This window comes from Eutrigla gurnardus (assembly GCF_963514095.1).
Source record: "Eutrigla gurnardus genome assembly, chromosome: 12".
In the NCBI taxonomy this organism is placed as follows: Eukaryota; Metazoa; Chordata; class Actinopteri; order Perciformes; family Triglidae; genus Eutrigla; species Eutrigla gurnardus.
The window spans coordinates 2,206,383-2,225,895 of NC_139926.1; the positions used below are offsets into that span (position 1 = coordinate 2,206,383).

General features: G+C 42.0%; 1 protein-coding gene across 1 annotated transcript; it reads right to left on the reverse strand.

Moving 5' to 3' along the window:
- Positions 1–6,012: 6,012 nt before the first annotated feature.
- LOC311021617 (complement C1q-like protein 2) lies at positions 6,013–7,674 on the reverse strand. Its single transcript, XM_084022286.1, has 2 exons — positions 6,892–7,674; positions 6,013–6,681 (listed from the first exon to the last, which is right to left on the reverse strand). Exons 1-2 carry the CDS (start codon positions 7,471–7,473, stop codon positions 6,502–6,504), a joined length of 762 nt encoding a protein of 253 aa, XP_083878412.1. The 5' UTR covers positions 7,474–7,674; the 3' UTR covers positions 6,013–6,501.
- Positions 7,675–19,513: the final 11,839 nt, after the last annotated feature.

A 19,513-nucleotide genomic window follows, 5' to 3' on the forward strand; every position in this document is an offset into this window, starting at 1 on the left:
GCTGACATGTAGAGACAGACAGGTAACCAGTCTATCACAGGGCTGACATGTAGAGACAGACAGGTAACCAGTCTATCACAGGGCCAACATGTAGAGACAGACAGGTAACCAGTCTATCACAGGGCTGACATGTAGAGACAGACAGGTAACCAGTCTATCACATGGCTGACATGTACTCTCCCTGAGAAAAAGTTCTCTAATTACCAGTCCAACCCTGCACTGTGGTCGTGGGCTCTGGTAGAAACTGGACAGCCCAGTCATTGATCAACATGCAACAGTTCTTAAACATAGGCCACAGATGTTATTTCACAAGGCGCTTTCTTATGACAGTTATCAGTTTTGAGAAGATTCCACAAACTGTTGATGTCTGTTTAAAGTGGAGCTTTCAGGTATATGATACTGGATAGTTTGACTAATATTGCATCATAACTTTATTTTCTGAATCTGCAACATACCAAGTAACATTTCTCTGTCAGATAAATAACAATGTCTTCCTCTTAGGTACATAATATAATTCTATATACTGTATCTGCAGTGTTTCCTACAGGAGTTTTTGGAGACTATGGTGGGGGGGTTCGCGATCCTCTAGGGGGATTTGGGGGCATGCACCCCCGGGATAAAATTTCGAACAGATTTCATTTTAATGCATCAATTTGGTGAATATTGAGAACCAAAATATGACATATCAATTACTGACCAATTTCTTACAAACTGCTGGTACTGATACAAATGTTGACATACTAAATGGGGTTGAGGTTTAAGCATTCAAGAAAAGATGAAAACAAAAATGACTAAAACACAGTGCTGAGCCTTTATACTATTAATTTATTACAGGGTTTCCCAATTAGTTTTCACTGAGGGCTAAATTATGTCCAGGTTGCCAAGTCCAGGAGGACCACCTAACATCGTTTTATGTGCAAATGTTATTATTGTTGCTGCTATTATTAGAAGTGTTATTATTGTAATGATTAGTACTGTAGTTGGTTGTTGGTTGTAGTAGCAGATAGTAGTAGTAGTAGTAGTCATAGCCTGTGTTGAGGGACAGATAAAAAATGCACACTTGAAAGAAAACTTGAAGTCCAATATCAATGATTTATTTATTTGAATGCCCCTGGAGAATATTTTGATCAACAAAATATGACCAGTTTGATAAAAAAAAAAAACAACAGCACTACAGCAAGTGGTGCACAAGAGGAAAAACAGATTGTATGACAGTGGAGTTATTGATTTTTGTTTGCAGCGTCTTGTTCATTTTTTGCAGACCGTCCCTGCGCACTCGCCCGGCTGCGCATAGAGATCAATGCTCTCTGTCCAGCTCGGAGGACGGCTTATTTTTGGAAAAAAATCTGGGTTTTGGTCCTTGTAGCTCGTAGTCTATGATATTACGGTGGGACAGAGGCATCATTTGTGTTTGAAAAACGTTTCACTTCAGATTTATTGATCCCAGAAGTTTGAATCTGTGAATATATTTCCAACTTTACCAAACTCTTTATTTCACCTTATGGCAGGTTATTGCATCGTGTCACTGGGTCCGCACGGGCCGGACACTTTGCTCTTGCGGGCCGGATTTGGCCCGCGGGCCGCTAATTGGGGATGGCTGCTTTATACTATTAGTTTATTATGATTGACTATTATTATTATTAATATAAGTGGGTGACTATTCCTCAGCCTCCCTTGGTGTTTTGGTTTTGACATACACGCACACACTGTCAAACCCGCCAGCTGAGGGGGGCTAGGCGGGGGGGATGCTTTGCCATGGCGATGGGGGAAAACAGAACGTTGATTAACCAAACCAGCCGCGAGGATTTTCCCTCATAATAAGCGCTGCTGCCCTCCTGTTTAGGCCTTTAGAGCCGCTAGTTAAGTCCATTTGCCTTGATAAAATAATTTTGGGCGAACAACTATGGCGGCCTAAATAAGACTATGGCGGTGCAATGTGTGGGAAACCCTGTATCTGTATGTGCTTTGGGAGCCTTTTCTAAGTTAGTTCAGAGAATAATGCATTTGAAATCTCCAACAATGAATTGTTGAAGTCTGGTGTTTTCTCCTGTGAAGACTGTAAGCGTATTTCACTGGTGTTTCTGACTGTGTAGCTGTAACTTGGGTTTGGGATTCTTCTGTCATGTCAGGTGTGTTGTTGAGGAGCCCAGGAAGTGTGAACTTGTTTGTATGACCAGAAAGCTGCAAGCAGCAACGCCACGTGCCAAGTACTTGGTCCTTCTAAACAGGCATGTTTTACCAAGCACTGCACTAAGTGGTTAAATACAGGGCTCCAGACTAACTTTTCAGTCTGCTGCTCGGCCCACCACGCACCTGTCCCGGTACCGGTTGTGTTTTCTGGTGCTTTTTAATGATTCTGAACGACGACGCTCCAACAGTAAAGGCAGCGTTCCCAGCCTGGCTCTCACCCATGGCGAACTGGACACCGGATCAGACAACCGGTTCTTAAAACTACGCCCGACCGGACCGCCCTGTTCGCGACACCGGCAGAGACAGTGAGACAGGACAGGTATCTTACAGGTGGGGAGACAGGTGTTACGGGCACTACTTTCTGTACGAAAAAAACGATCGACAGTTGTCTTCATTTTTGAAGCATGCATCATTCCACCTGATTACTTTTCCTCACAATCATTCAGCGAAGAAGAGGCCGGTGTCAGAGCCAATCACAGATGAAGACCCGCCCCTACTTTGCCTCTGAACATTTTGCTACACAGACCAGCTGAATGTAAGCGTACCAGTGCGACCAAGGAAAATATTAAGTCGCACTTCACTGCTATTTGGACGCATGTGTGCCCAAAATGCTCGCACTCTGGGGCCCTAAAATATTCTGGTCTAATATCAATATCATATATCCTATTCCATTTGGGCAATAATGTGGACTGTGAATGATTATATTTTTTATATTTCTGTTTTTCCCCACTTACTTATTTATTATATGGTTACTGATTCTTATGTGATTATATTTGTTCTATTTTGCCTCTCGTTGCTATAAAACTGTACACTTTCCCACTGTGGGAATAATAAGGGATTATGAGATGAATTTATTTTATTTCCCCGGTTGTTATGACAGTTGTTAGATGTGTCGTCAGCTATAAAGGCCTTATGTACTACAGTAGATTCTTTATTTGGTTAAGGCTGCATATTCTGGTTGAATTATGTTATGAATGAGTGTGACTTCTGACTCTGTGCTGGAGGGAAAGCCTGCCAGCTAATTTGATGAGATGAAATTATTTTTTATTCAAATTAAAACCTCAAATGTGCCATGTAATGGATGTGAATCAGATTGCTTGTGGGAGAATGTGAGCATTCTGTAGACTAGCCTACATGTTGTTATGCAACTCTTTATGACGTTTCTGTGCCCCCTTTAGACAGTAGCAAGAACGGCAGGCTCTGTGCTGGAGTTTTCATGTGGAGGTGCATTCAAGGGTCCGCTCCTTAGGTGTGTGAGAAGCAACAGAAGAACGACGCTGAAGGCTTTTCTACAAGGAAAAGATTCACTCTTCTAACGACCGGCCTCAGCATGAGTTTGATTGAAAGACGGTTCATCCAATCACCTGCCATGTATTTTTTTACTGCCACACAGTTTCAGCTTCTAACAACATTTTAGATCAGCATTGCAACTTCTGATTCCAGACACAAACACATTTTTTTCTTCTCTTGTGGCTTCATATTTGTTGAAGATGCTATAATATTGTATTACTATAGTTCTCATCACATACCTCATCTCATCTTGTCACAGTTTAGATTCTAAATATCAACTTTGAGGACGCTGAGAGGAAGATTGGGGATGTGAGGACAATACTGAGTACCAAAAAAACAAATCATAGAGTATTAGGATCCTGAAGACCTGTGCCAGCCAGCTGTCCCCTGTACTGGGACATCTGTACAACCTGAGCCTGAGTCTGGAGAAAGTCCCATTGCTGTGGAAGACCTCCTGCTTGGTCCCAGTCCCAAAGAAACCGAAGAAATATCTACACATTAGGGGAGTGGTTAGCACCAGGCAGCAACCCCCATTCTGAAAAGTGAAGTCAATGCTGAAATGCATTAAACTTGCGTTCCCTCTGCTGGCCATCAGTGGGCGACTCCTAGTTGCAAACAGATGTAGGATGTATAAGTCTCTGAGAAAATGACTACTTCTCTTGATTTATTATCTGAAACTTGTTTTTGTGAAATCCTTACTGTACTGATAGCGATATACTGTTGCACTTTCTTCCAACAAATGTACTTATTGTAAATCGCTTTGGATAAAAGCTCCTGCTAAATGTCCTAAATGTAAATGTAATTATCTCAATAAACATTGTAAACATGAGTTTATGTCTCAATCTCGAGTTTCAATTATTCTTCAATCCAGCATGATGTTCATTTAGTACATTATGGTCCATTTAGAGTCCACCAGACCAGGAAGCAGGGGATGCTTTAGGCTACCTTGTGATTGACAGGTTGCTACCATGCTACCAATGCAGTTACTAAGGACTTGAACACTTAGCTGTAAAATTGACCTTGAATCACGAAGCTAACTTTGTTTGAAACTTCACACCAGAATCCAGGTGGATCCAGAGCCAGTAAGGTTGCCGGTCTGCTGCTTGTTTTCATTAGATCCACCCGTCGCAAAATGTTCTAAGATGGTAAATGCCGAACCGAAGACTTCAAATCATAGTCCACAAACCAACGGGTGACATCACAATGATACTACGCAGCCATGTCAGCCCTGTGCTCCAGGGTGAAACCCGCCTTCACCCAAACGTCAGCTGGGATCTGCTCAAGCCCCCCCGACCCCGACAAGAGAAGTGGTTCCAAACAATGGATGGATTAATTACATTAGCAGACTCCTTTAAAACCCTCATATTTAAAATAAAAGGTCAAGAAGGGAGATTGATACTAAAAAAGTAGATTAGATGAAACCTTAAATGTTACTCAAGTTTACCGATGAATAACGCACATTCACCTGCAGGATAAGGCGTTTTAACATGCGGCCGGTGTCCCCGGTCGCCATGTCCAGTCAGCTCAATGAGGACGTCCATCCTGAATGCACTGTGATGTGCTGAGCTGTTGACTTAATTAATAGGACTCTCACAAACACACACTGCAGACAAACATCACTTCAACATTTATCAGTGCAAACAGGGATCACACAGACACACTCAAAATTATATCAAATAAGACAAAGTAACAACATTTTCCCTGTGGCTGATTTTGTTTGTGTATTATTGGATTGTTTATACTTATGCATCAATGTGCAAATACCATTTTACTGTTGTAGCTGCTTGAGTTGGAGGGATCGGTCCCTTCCAAAGAGTTGCTAAAAATGTCAAGTATTTCTTATCTTTACATTTTTCAGAAATGTTTGATAATGATGTTTTACATTGTGGGGCTTAAAATTTAAATTAAACTATGTTGAAAGTTTGGAAGGGAAATAACTTTAGGTGGACATGCTAAATACTCACTGAAATGTGAAACAGGACCAGGGTGTTTTTGTGAAAGGTCAGAAAAAAGTCAGAAAGGAAGGAACCACTGGTTGAATCTTCCAACGTGTCATATCTGCAGAGCAACTACAACATATAAATAGTGCAGCCGTGGTGCTGTAAAAAGTATTAATCCCCCTGAAGTATAAGGCGGTACAAGATAGGATAAAGTAGCATGAAATGGAACTACTCGGTACTGCAAAACACTGTAGTTAATGTACATTTCACTGCTGTTTGTCACTCACAACGCGGATTCTGAGATCAGCAGATGAAAATATGAAAACTCAAAACCAGCTGATGAGTCAGAGAAAATGCTGTGAAGTGAAATGTCCTGCAGAATAACTTTCCCATGGGCCTGCTGTAAAAATGATACATTCTGCTGTACAAGCCGACTTCTCCTGATCGATAAAACATCTGGCCTCGGGTCAGCTCTGTGTAGACCTTGGCGCTCAAACTGACATCCAACTCTCAGTTACAAAACATAATCATTTATTGAAATGATTGACCAATATTAATACTGGAACATGAAAACGTATAGAAAGATTTCTGCGACACTGTATGGACAGATAATAGGTTACATTGTAAATATATATTAGATATGTGTGTGTGTGTCCTCGCCAGGACAATGAAATAAAGAAAACACCTGTACTGTTGATATCGACTGTGAATCCATTGTGTACACAGGCTGTTCATCTCCAGCAGAGTCTAACAATGAAGGGAGAGAACTGTGAGGTTATTATAGTCACGGATTATTATCTGAACTATTTGAATTCGTCCTAGTCTAATTATTTCACATATTTCCACAGCAGAACAACCCGTTTCAGTCTCGGTCCTTGAACATGCCCAGAGGAGAGACGTGTATTGTGCCAATGATATGGTTTCCTATGAGAAAAGTCAGACTGAATATGAGACTATCGTGAGACTATATGGTCGGTTGCACTCCGCTATCTTCCTCTTGTCGGTCTGATCGACAGCGTCGATCGGATTGCGGGCGTTTCTTTCTTTCCTGACAGTTCTGAGACGGAGCCGTCGTGTTGTTTCAGTCCGGGTACAAAAGGAAGCCGGAAAACGTGCTGTACTTGTTGTTGTTTCCGCCGTGCGCCTTTCCGCCGTCCAGCTTCACGTAAATCTCGTCCCCGGAGTCCAGGTGCAGGACAACGCTGTTGCTCGCGTAATCGTAGTTCTGGTCGGCGTCCTGCGCTATGGCGCTGGCTCGGACCTGCACATGGAGAGAGGGGGGGGGGGGGGGGTTAAAAAAAAAGAAAAGAAACAACATCCACAACGCAGACATGGATTTCAGATTATTCCGAGTGCGCAATTGCCCTCCACTCTGTTGCGCAACGGAGAGCTGCTCTGCGCGCGAGGAGAGCACCCTAATCATGCGTTTAATGAGCGCGTGCATGCCTGAGGGTTCATGGGAATAAAGTACCTGTCCGTTTTTGCACAAGTCCGCCCACATGCTCGTGCCGTCTCCTCCGCGCATCAGCACATGATAGGTGAAGAAGTAGATCCCAGACACTTGGCACGTGAACTTGCCCGTTGTCGGGTCGAAGTGGTTCCCCAGGTTCGTGACGACGTCGTCGAACCGTAACACCTCGTATCCTTCGTGAGGGTTTTTCAGACCCACATAAAACGCGATCTTTGCCCCGCCGATAGCGGAACCTTCCTCCCCGCCGGTCTCGGTGCGCACTGTACCTTCTACACCAGGATACCCAGTCTTTCCAGAATATCCCCTATTCCCCGGCGGCCCTCTCGGACCCGGTGGCCCCGGTTCGCCCGGTGGTCCCCTCAGCCCGGGTTTCCCCGGCCGGCCTTGCTCGCCTTTAGTCCCTTGCACAAAGGTTGGAGAAGGGACCGCGCTCAGGTCCCGCATGACCCCCAGAGCTGTGGCGCTCGGTTTGGGGTGGTACGGGTCACAGATCATCCGACAGGTGCCCATCATCTCGTAGTGCGCGTCGGTCTTCGATGTTTGGACCAGCAGGGGAATCGCAATGATGAGCGCCAAAACCATGACGATGCCGACCACAGAGGCGACGACACTTTTCCTCTGGAGAGTCCGGGACGCAAGCGCTAAGAAATCCGTTTTCCTTTGGGACGTAATGGTGAAAGGTGATGAGCGCTAAAAGCCAAAAAGAGAACTGACCAATAACCCCGGAATGAAGGGGGGAGAGAGAGAGGAGAGCGAGAGAAACGCGCGTCGGAACCCTGAAGCCCAGCTCAGCCCGCAGCGTTGAGCGCCGTGTCAGAGTCACTTTGCGTCACGGCAGACAGGCGAAATATCCGTTTTGGCATTACTGGACATCTCCGAGCAGAAACAGGCTTCAAGTGGTTTTGTTCGTCAGCAAGTGCGAGAAGGGAGAGCTGCTGACGTAACAAGTTCGGGCAAAGCCTCCTGCAATTTGGATTAAGACTGCAACAATAATCATTCCATCTTTATGTATGAATGATAAATCCCTCTGCACAGCCTCCAGGGAAACGGATCAGGAAGCATTACTGACAATTTGGATTTCTAGCAGACTGTGACACATTTCCTCTTTTATCTCCCTCCTGTGTAGAAGCAGAATCACAATGCAGGTTGTCTTTGAGAAGAGGGTCTGGATTGATAACAGAAATTAAACTCTGCATTCAAAACAATATTTCTTCTTAAAATGGTATTTGTTGGGCAACCGACAGACACATAATCTGTAATATTAAGAGATATTATAAGAACCAGTTACCAGTAGAACCACTGGTCTACTATGGAAAAACTAATATGAATGTAAAACACTGGTATATACGACAATAGCATGAATATAAAACACTAGTATGAATGTAAAACACTAGTATGAATGTGAAAAACTAGTATGAATGTGAAAAACTAGTATGAATGTAGAAAAACTGGCTCATCAACACTAGTATGAGTGCAAAACACACTAGAAAAACACTGGTACATAAGACACTAGTATGAATGTAAAATACACCAGTATGAATGCAAAACACTGGTACATAAAACACTAGTTTGAATGTAAAACACTAGTATGAATGTGAAAAACTAGTATTAATGTAAAACACTAATATGAATGTGAACAACTAGTATAAATATAAAACACGAGTATGAATGTAAAAAACTGACTCATTAAACACGAGTATGAATGTAAAAAACTCATTTTAATTTTTCTTTTCAATCTATTAAATGGTTTGACTCATACTTGTCACATAGAGAACAACGAACTGTGGTGGCCGGTGCCAGCTCCTCTTTTATGGGTTGTCCAGTAGGGGTCCCCCAAGGGTCCATATTGGGGCCCATTTTATTCACATTGTATATTAATGATTTACCCGATTTTTGTTTAAATGTGGATGTTCAGCTTTACGCTGATGATGCGGTAATTTTTACTAAAGCTAAAAATCCTGAGGAGGCAGCACGGGTGCTTTCTACAGCACTCACACACATACAAACATGGCTTACAAGTTCGTGTCTTATTTTGAATGCAAAAAAAACTGTTTGTCTATTTCTGTCGAAGCAATCTGCTTCTTCCATGCCTTCTCGCTCAGGTGTTTTTTTGGGTGCTGACGAGTTGGAAGTTGTTAATGAATTTAAATATTTAGGTGTGATTATAGACTCTAAACTTTCTTTTAAAAATCATGTTAAAATGTTATCAAAAAAAATTAAATATCACCTTTGCAACTTTAAGCTAATCAGAGGGTCGTTGTCAGAAGCAGCTGCTCTGATGTTTCTGCACTCTATGATTTTTTCTCATTTAAGCTACTGTATTACTAGCTGGTCCATGACCGGCTCTACTATCGTGAAACCAATTGAGCTTCTGTATAAAAAAGCACTCAAAATCTTAGACAAAAAAACGTTTTCTTACCATCATTGTAACATTCTGGTGAAATATAATTTGCTGAGTTTTCCTAATTCTTGTAAATTCTCCTCTGTATGCTTAATATATAAAGTACTTCATGGCCTGGCGCCATCTCCACTTAAAGAGTTTATTGCATTTAAACAAACAAGGACCACCAGATCAATTACTAATAGGGACTGTGTGGTTCAATACATGAAAACCTCTCTCAGTCAAAATGCCCTGTCTACGAAAGGAACTGCAATCTGGAACACACTACCCTTACCCGTAAAGGAATGCCCTACCTTGACTACTTTTAAGAGCCACCTGAAGGAATGGCTTAGAGCCAACCAAACGTGTAATCACCTTTAATGTTCTAACTGCATGCTTCTAATGTACTGATTAGCTTTTATTTGTCTTTGTATGTATGTGTGATAGAATGGGATCTACTGTATCTACCCGCTGCTAAGTCTCTAATGTCTTGGTCCACTCTATGCAGCAGGAGAGGGCCATCGCATTTGGATCCATCCATTTATCCATGCACTCTATCTATTTAAACTTGCACTTGCAATTTAAAAACACTGACACTTTATACCCGGCACTTTATAGAACTCACGCTGACATTACTGCACTTTATGTCTACGTATGAATGTGTATATGATGTGAATCACTGTTTAACTGTTGCTGTGTATTTTTTACCTGCCAAGGGACTGCGGATGTAAATTAGCAGGCTTGCTAACTCCGACACATTTACATTTGTATTCACATACTGATGTCCATTAATGTGTATTGTCCCTTTCAAATAAAAAATAAATAAAATAAATAAAAAAACTGACTCATTAAACACTAGTATGAATGTAAAAAACTGACTCATTAAACACTAGTATGAATGTAAAACACATTAGTATGAATGTAAAACACATTAGTATGAATGTAAAAAACTGACTCATTACACTAGTATGAATGTAAAACACATTAGTATGAATGTAAAAAACTGAGTTATTAAACACGTATGAATGTCAAACACACTGAATGTAAAACACTGGGACATAAAACATTTTTCCCAAACTACTGTAAACATCCCAACAAACACAAAATCAGATGTGTTAAATTTCCTAGAACAAACAAATTCAGAATGTTCTTTAAACAGTTGCCACAAGAGAAAATGGTCACAGCTTATAGTTATGGATTGTGGTTTTCTTGGTCCTGGTCCTGGTCTTTGTCCTGCTCTTGATTTTCCTTACTTTTGTCGTGGATACTAGAGAATGCATGTATCAGGTGTGGTTTAATGAGATGTATTTGAGGTTAGTTACAAAACAATACTGATTAACATCTCTTACATTAGACTTGTAAAACTTATATTGTATTGTGATTTTTTCAAATATCCCCCCCAAGCCTGGAAGCCTTGTAACCAGCACACTGACTATTATTCGGCAGGGTTTCTATTAGAGTCTGAACACCAACAAACATCAGCAAAGGCCCAATGGAAACTGCAGGAATTATTATTTGTGAAAATGAAACACCTTAACATGCTCGAAATCTCCCCAAAACTGGCATCAAGAACTGATTATCGCAGGGAAGTAAATGGAGATATATTACAACATTTTAGATCAGTGTATATTACTCGCTTTCTCATGATGGTCATGGTTGTGAAGATTATTTTGTTGTGATAAAAAAACTTTATTTATGTATTATAATTATTAATGTTCTATTTTCTGCAATTACCAAAATCCAATGGAAAAACCCCATTGGCTTTTTGTCAAGGGAACCAGTGCGATATTAACTTCCTGTTGTACTTAAAAATTGCCATAGTATACTGTGGCTTAGTCCCGCCCCTTCCACTAGACTCCCATTGGACATCTGAGATCGTCAAAAAATGTATGGGTTTCAATGCAGAAAATATAATTATTTGCTGGTCCCAGTCGTTATGCCCCGAATTAGAAATATGTTGTTTGTGGGTTTAAATTATAATTTTTCGTGTTAAGAGTTTGACCGTTTATAGTGCAATTGTTCAGTTTAAGGCTGTAGGGAAAACACAATGAGAAAGAGTACATGTTGCGTATGTGACGTCACGTCATCACCCTTTCTCATGGCGATTCAGTGCCGATCAAATGAAGATGCCGGTGTGTTTTGTTCCTGAATGTTCCATTCCAGCAGGTACGGCTGTTCATGCTTTCGGTTCCCGTCCGATGAGAAGACGAGGAATCGCTTGCTCAAACTGACGGTTATCATTCACGCGGAGAGCAGCGATGAGCTGTAGTTCACAAAGCGGCCTCACACAAAACCTACCGTTTTGTGTTTTTTCGCATGAAAAATTATCTTTAAAAACCACAAACAACATATGTGAAATTCATGGCACAATTCAAACGGGAGCAGAAAATAATTTTGATCTCACCATATGAATACATGCATCAGAAATTCATATTGAGGTCCCATGTACCAGAAATAGAAAGGCGGGACTCTATTGTTAAAGTGATGGTTCGGAGTGAAATGCACCCTAGGTCATTTCCATCATGACATCCAGCCAAATACCCCCTCAGAAGCATTTTTAGCGATGGTCAACATTGGTCAAGATAGGGCTATCAGCCGAATGGCTTAGTACTGGCGCTATGGTTCATTTTGTATATCTTGTAAATGACCCCACTAATAATGCATGGAATGATACCAAACTTCTGTAGTAGTACACATAGGGTCTGTACTCATAAAACGAGGCATTTGAAAGTTTGTAAGTACATCAGGAGTTTATTTAAAAGAACACTTGTCTGATAGCTTCTATCCTCGGCTGCTAACGCTACCGCAGCGTAGACGCCACTTCCGTGTTTACCCAGCCGATGCCGTGACGCGAGTTTCACGCCAGAGTATGAAAAAGTTTAGCTGAATTTGTATAAATGCTTGTATTATCAGGTCAACAAGTGTTGACAAGCATTTATAAAAATTCAGCGAAACGTTTTACTTACAAACTTTCAAATGCCTCGTTTTGCATTATTAGTGGGGTAATTACAAGATATACAAAATGTACCATAATGCCAGTACTAAGCCATTCGGCTGATAGCCTTATCTTGACCAATGCTGACCATCGCTAAAAATGCTTCCGAGGGGGTATTTGGCTGGATGTCATGGTGGAAATTAGGTAGGGTGCATTTTACTCCGAACCATCACTTTAAGGGAGCAGTGCTCCTCTGCTACACCCTCAGGAATGCTACAGTAACAGCAAGGCAATTAGAAGTAAACAGCCTTGGCTGGTATAACTACACTCTACATATTTACATGTCTGCCTGTGATAGACTGGTTACCTGTCTGTCTCTACATGTCTGCCTGTGGTAGACTGGTTACCTGTCTGTCTCTACATGTCTGCCTGTGATAGACTGGTTACCTGTCTGTCTCTACATGTCAGCCCTGTGATAGACTGGTTACCTGTCTGTCTCTACATGTCAGCCCTGTGATAGACTGGTTACCTGTCTGTCTCTACATGTCAGCCCTGTGATAGACTGGTTACCTGTCTGTCTCTACATGTCGGCCCTGTGATAGACTGGTTACCTGTCTGTCTCTACATGTCTGCCCTTTGATAGACTAGTTACCTGTTCTACCTACAAAGGCAGAACTGAGTCGTGCTCTAAAGAAAACCAAGATGTCATCACCAGGAAAAGATCAGATCTGTTACATTATGTTAAATCATCTTAGTGAATGATCTCAAAACATTCTACTGGAGCTGTATAATAAAGTTTGGGAGAAGGGGAAATGACCACGAATGTGGAAAGAAGCTGTTGTCATTCCGATACGTAAGCCAGGAAAAGATTGTAAAAACCCAGGAAGCTACAGGCCTATTGCTTTAACATCTAATGTATGCAAAATAATGGAAATAATGATACATGAAAGATGAACATATTACGTAGAAAACAAAGGTTATATATCAAAATATCAGAGTGGATTCAGAAGAGGTAGAAATACCTTGGACCCATTTTTTTTAATTTTATTATATATATATATATATATATATATATATATATATATATTTTTTTTTTTTCCTTCTTTTCTTTCTTTTCCCCCCTGTGGGTAATGGGGGCGGGACTTGATAAGCCTCGGCTTCTCCCGCTTTCCCTTTCGGCCATGTGTATTCATGTTTACTGTGTGAGCAAGATGTGTGATGAAATGTACATGCCCGAAATAAACAAATAAATTAATTAATTTTGTTAACATTAGGTTGAAGAAGTGAGACCTTTGAGAACAGTACACTCTGAGTGCTAAGTAGAACCATATAAGGTTCTTCGGCTTGTCCTCATAGGAGAACCCTTTTTGAAGGTTCTACCGAGAACCCCACATAAAGGGTTATACCTAGAACTGTGTGTGTGTAAGGTTCCACCCAGAACCCCCCATGAGAGGTTCTACAAAGAACCCACGCAGGGAGTTCCACTAAGAACCCTTTCATATTTCAAGGCTTTCATCTAGAACCTGCACAGGGAGTTCCACTAAGAACCCTTTCATTTTTCAAGGGTTACGTCTAGAACCCACACAGGGAGTTCCACTAAGAACCCTTTCATATTTCAAGGGTTTCATCTAGAACCCACAGAGGGAGTTCCACTAAGAACCCTTTCATTTTTCAAGGGTTTTATCTAGAACCCACAGAGGGAGTTCCACTAAGAACCCTTTCATATTTCAAGGGTTTCATCTAGAACCCACACAGGGAGTTCCACTAAGAACCCTTTCGTTTTTCAAGGGTTTCATCTAGAACCTACAAAAGGAGTTCCACCAAGAACCCTTTCATGTTTCAAGGGTTTCATCTAGACCTCACACAGGGGGTTCTAAAAACATCCCTTTTCAAAGTGTGGCAGGATAGTCTTTTCCTTCCCATCCCTTCCCTCTCCTCCTTGCTCCATCCACATCAGGTGTGGGCTGGCGCACTGATTGATGGGCATACTTTTCTTATACTGGTCTGGTCACACCTGCGGCCTCTCTCTTCCTTTCCGGTTCTGCTCGTCCTCCGTGGTGGCTGTGGCCTGGTGTGGCAGAGCCGGTGCAGGCGCTGGAGCCTTTGTGGTGTGTCTGTGAGTGTGGTGGAGCCGTGGGACCGAGTTGTCCCGCTGGAGGCCGTCCGTGTGTGGTTGTGGCTCCTCGTGGTAAGTCGGCGTTGTCCGCCCTCCTTTTCCTTCTACCCGCTGCTCATCCCTCCCGGCTAATTGTTAATATTCTGTGCCACAGTTGGGATCAGGCGGAAGCCGTGCAGTAACTCTGCTACCTGGTCTGCTGTGACGCTGCGCCGGTGAGGTCCATATATGTCCATTTATCGCCACGGCTCCCTGGACGACGCTGCTGTTTTGTTCGGCTATTTAGTTTTGGCTCATTTAAACTATGTTCTGTGGCTCTTCGGCTCTCCAGAGCCATGATGGAGCTGTGATTAAGACATGCTCTTTACAGAGCTGGTGTCAGGGCTTGTTACAGCCTCAGGAATTTTGTTTGATTTATTAATTATTTGTGCTAATGTGAAAAGGATTTTGTTAATTTTGTTTAACGAATATTGATTTACTGTTTGTTTTGTTTGTTTTCTTATTTAAAACATAGTTTGATTTTGTTAATTTACATAACATTTAACATTTAGCTGTGAGGCCTGTATATTATATATATATATATATATATATATATATATATATATATATATATATATATATATATATATAGATATAGATATATAGATATATAGATATAGATATAGATATATATATAGAGAATTTCCCTCTTTTTCTTTGTGGACAGGTGCTGTGGGCCAAAGTGGCGACCCAATCCCTGGTGGTGGTGTTTTCTTCATGAACCCCCTTTGTGTGTGTGTGTGTGTATGCGGTGCCACAGGTGTTTTGGTTAGTAATCCCTCCCTTGATTTGATTTAGGTCTACTGTGATGAGCCCCAGCCCTGTTCACCCCCCTCCTCTTGGCCCCAGCTTGAGTATTTGAATATGCAGCCTATGTTGATTTGACGCATTTCATTTATTTGTAAAATAAAAACTATTTTTATACTTTTCTAAAAACGTCTCTGCCCAGTGGTGTCCGAACCTGTAGCAGCCTGTAATAGTAAAGGTACCTAACTATTCCTCTTTAAACACTTAACTATCTCCTGGGGCGAAACTCCCCAGGTGGCGGACAGGCCAGACACATCATGCTGTCCTCAGTCGTGGTTTGTGTAATCTCCAGCAATGGTGACATGGCAGAAAGTGGAGACAAAAAAGTTTTAGTTCCATCAATCCAAGGTGCACTTACTGTGCCTTTATTGTAAGCTATCTACAAACAATAAAATAATGCATGGTCCAATGAAAGGAATCAGAGTACATACTGTACGTAGTAATCGTGACAGTGGAACAGAATCATGAGAAAGTGAGGGAACCCCACAAAGTTTTCACATTGATTTTAGGGTTGTAAACGATAAACCGATGCGACCGGATATTCGGTTCAACAAGTGAGAGATACGGCTGCATCGGTAGCAGTCTCCTCAATCGATACGAATTATCAATGAATTCCTAGATGAATCGGTTACAGAGTCATGGATCGGGTATCGCAAGACTTTGAAGCGGTTGGCGGCATTACACCAGCGTCTCTACAACAACGCGAGAGCTGAAGCTGCCCGTGAAACGCCGTAGCTGGCTAGCTGGTATGAGTTATAAACAAGGGACAACACGGAACATGGAGGAGGTGGAGGTGGAGAGGCGGGCGCAGCACAGGTAGGCGGCTGCGACGCTGCCGTGTGACCGCAGACACTCCACGACCGCACGTGAGAGACGGATGGCTTTGAATGTCAATCGCTTGTGTCTCAACTTGCGCCACAAGAGGCGGCGGCAGCACGAGTAGCGTCCACGACACTGTCCTGTGAACGCCATCCAACGATTCAGCCAGACTTTTTTTGGTCCATGTCTAAAAATAACTGACCGACCGACCAAACTCTTGACGTATATCATCGTTAGCCTCGTTATAGCCTATTCGTTTACTTTCCGGCTTTAAACATCCACAATTTTTCCGAACTTGGTGTTTTATTTCTTTGTGCAAAAGCGACAAGGTGCAAACAATAAAACAAGGTGCAAACAATAAAAGTAGCCTATTAAAAGTTTAAATGGCGGTGTTTATGAGTGGAAACCGGAAAGCGGTCTCCAGCGGATGTAGTTAGCGGACCAATCACAGCCAATGCCGCTGCGTTGGTGTTGCGTTGGTGTTGCGTCGCCTCGACGCGCGTCTAGGATTTTTGGGAGGTGCACGTTAGGCCCTTGCGTTGGACGTAAGGGGGATCCACAAGGACGTAAGGGGTCCGCAAGCCCCCTTGCGTTGTGTCGACGCAGAAGCATAACTTGGGCTTAAGAGTTAAAGGGACGAGAGAGAGCGACGACATGATTTAAAAGACGGCCGAAGGGCGGATTCAAACCGGGGCGCTGCAAGGAGCCTCGGTACATGGGGCGGTAACTCTACCACTAAACTATCAGTGAAGTTAAAGTAATCATGTAATCAGTCAGATCTAGGTGTCCTTATGATGGGGTAGTCATATTAAATTACTACTAATACGACTTCCGCATTCACACAGTCGGTGAGTTTTTGCCAGCTGTCCTTCCTGCATTTGGCAGATGAAACTTTTGCCTTTTGCCTGTATTATATGTTTAACTTCTTCGTATTTCTGTAAGATTATGGTTTGCTCCTCGTACGTGAAATACGTCGCTCCGCTGCCGTAGACTGATCCATGTTTGTGATTGGTCAAATGCTGCAAACGCCACCTCTTTCATGTGCACGCGCTCATAGCTGGACAGGTAAACCCTGGGTTGAGTTAACGAGTTGATAACCAGCTTCGTGTGACCGCTTATCTCTGATTGCCTTTGTTAGGGTTACTTAAGCTGGATCTCTGAAAGATACCCTGGGTATGTTGAACTTGCTTCGTAGTACAGGCCCCTGGTTTGTAGAGGGTGAAGACCAGACTATATGGTGCAATCCATGGGGCAACCAGCTCTTAACTCACACATGACAGCCACCATTGGGCCAGCTTACAGGCCCAACACACCAAACCTTGCCCTTTCCCCTGGGAGATCAAGGTTCAATTCCTGGCATCAACAAACCCTGATGCAGTAGCCCCAAAGTCAGCATTACAATATGATTTTTTTTTAACATCAGTTAAGGCTTGGCCTCTGACATCAAAGACCTTCCTTTATCACTGAACTTATGTGCAGCTTCACAACTTGACTAAGCCAGTCAGCAGGGTACAGCAGCCATGGGATGAGGCCGATCATGGAAAAGTATGAGGAGGAGACAAATACATGAGTAAAATTGTCTGTAAAATAAGTGTTTAATATTTTTCAAATTGTCTGTCACTAATCCACACATCATCTCAGTAGGCATTAACATGGTCACTCTGCATCAACCGGGCCTTGAACTCACAACTTCAAACTGTATCTCTAGATCACGTGACTTGTAACAAACTTTCAAAAGCCTTTGTCCAGTGAGTAGTATAGCTCACTTAGATGTCCCAGAAAGAAGGTTATATCCTTGCTGTAGGGACCCAGGGTTCAATTCCCCTGGCTGCTTCTTTGCTGTGTGTCATTTCCTCCTGAAGAAGGGAGTAGTGTAACTAAACTTTAAAAAATAAACACAATTATAGATGCTGCGCAGCAATGGGTCTGTCAATGGGATTTTTGGCAACTTTAGGCAATTCTGAGCAACAAACAGGAGAATAGGAAGGCAAGACAGTTGACATTGTAATGTTGCACATTTTGCACCAGTTGAGGCTGAAATCCACAATTTCTGGAACCAAAGACTATTGTCTATCGCACTGAGCTAATTGGCAAGTGGCAACTCAACTGTGGCTTCACAAATTGACTAAGCAATTCACATTCAAAAATCAGTGTTTGAGGTAAAATTCTGATATGTTTTTGTCAAACATCATCTACCATGACTCTAAAATGTTGTACATTTGTTACACAAAGACTACAAGGTATTTTGATGTATTACCATTATCACCCTTGCTGGGGCTTGGACCCACATCGTCTGGCACCAAGAACCAGCTCCTAGCCAACTGAGCTAATTGTCTGGAAGTGCAATCAGCAAGGTATGATATCTGTCAACATGGGAATTGATACTGTGACCTAAAAGCAGAAGTCACACATTATACAGACAGAGCTAAACAGACACATCAGCTCCCTCTGTCTGACCACTGACACGAAGGAACTGTCAACCTGGCTGTGTGAGTGAGTGTGGCGAATCAGAGGAGTCCCTGATCTACACATTCTGCTGGATAGCTCAGTGGGTAATGGTACAGGCTTTAGATTTGGAGGGTGGGGGTTAAAATCCCAGTCACAGCTAATCTCTCAGTAGTCACAAGGAATTGTATTTTGCACCATTATTGGTAAGTGTTATCAGGAAGTATTCCCTGGTGACACAGGATCTTATACCCATGCTTTCAACAATCCCTGAAGACCTCTTTCTTCCAAAAACGGTTCTCTGGATCAAAATAGTTCTTACTGGAACCATTAGTGTTACCAAGAACCCTTTTAAAACCCTTTATTCAGGAAAGGGGTTTTAAGGGTTCTCTCGATCAAAATGGTTCTTACTGGAACCATTAGTGTTACCAAGAACCCTTGAAAAACCCTTTCTTTGGGAAAGGGTTTTTCAGAAGCAAATGGTTCCAGGTAGAACCTCAGCCCTTGTAGAAGAACCCTATTGGAACCCTTATTTCTAAGAGTGTAATATGCTCTGATTCCAGTTCTTCATTAGTCAGCTTGAAGAATAACAAGTCAGACAGCAGACCAGATGTGTTAATAGAGATGAAGCATACATTATATAGAATTCAAATGATGGGATTAAATATAATACTTGTATGGATACCAGCCTATCCTATAGGATTCAAAGGAAATGAAGTAGCTGACAAATGTGCAAAGGAATCTACAAAAAGGAATCATACTGACATCGAAGTTCCTTTTAGTAAAATGGAAATGAAAGCTACAATCAAAATATATATGATATAATATATAATAATATGGCAAAACAGAAGAAGAGAGAACAGGAAGATGGTTCTAGAATTTAAAGAGCAGTAGGCATGATGAGAAGCACAGGGAGAACAAAGAAAAAACAATAATATCCAGGTTACCCTTTGGTCATACAAGATTAAACAGTGCATTATTTAAAATGGGAAAACACAGTTCAGGAAGATGTGAGTTTTGTCAGCACGAAGAAACTTTAGAGCATGTTATGATTTATAGTCAAAAATGTGATGCTGAGAGA

Bases quoted from the DNA above. Each gene is read 5' to 3' on its own strand.
- LOC311021617 (XM_084022286.1), bottom strand. From the start codon at position 7,473: ATGGTTTTGGCGCTCATCATTGCGATTCCCCTGCTGGTCCAAACATCG. The intron at 6,682-6,891 runs GTACTTTATTCC...CTCCATGTGCAG, and splicing joins ACTTGTGCAAAAACGGACAG to GTCCGAGCCAGCGCCATAGC.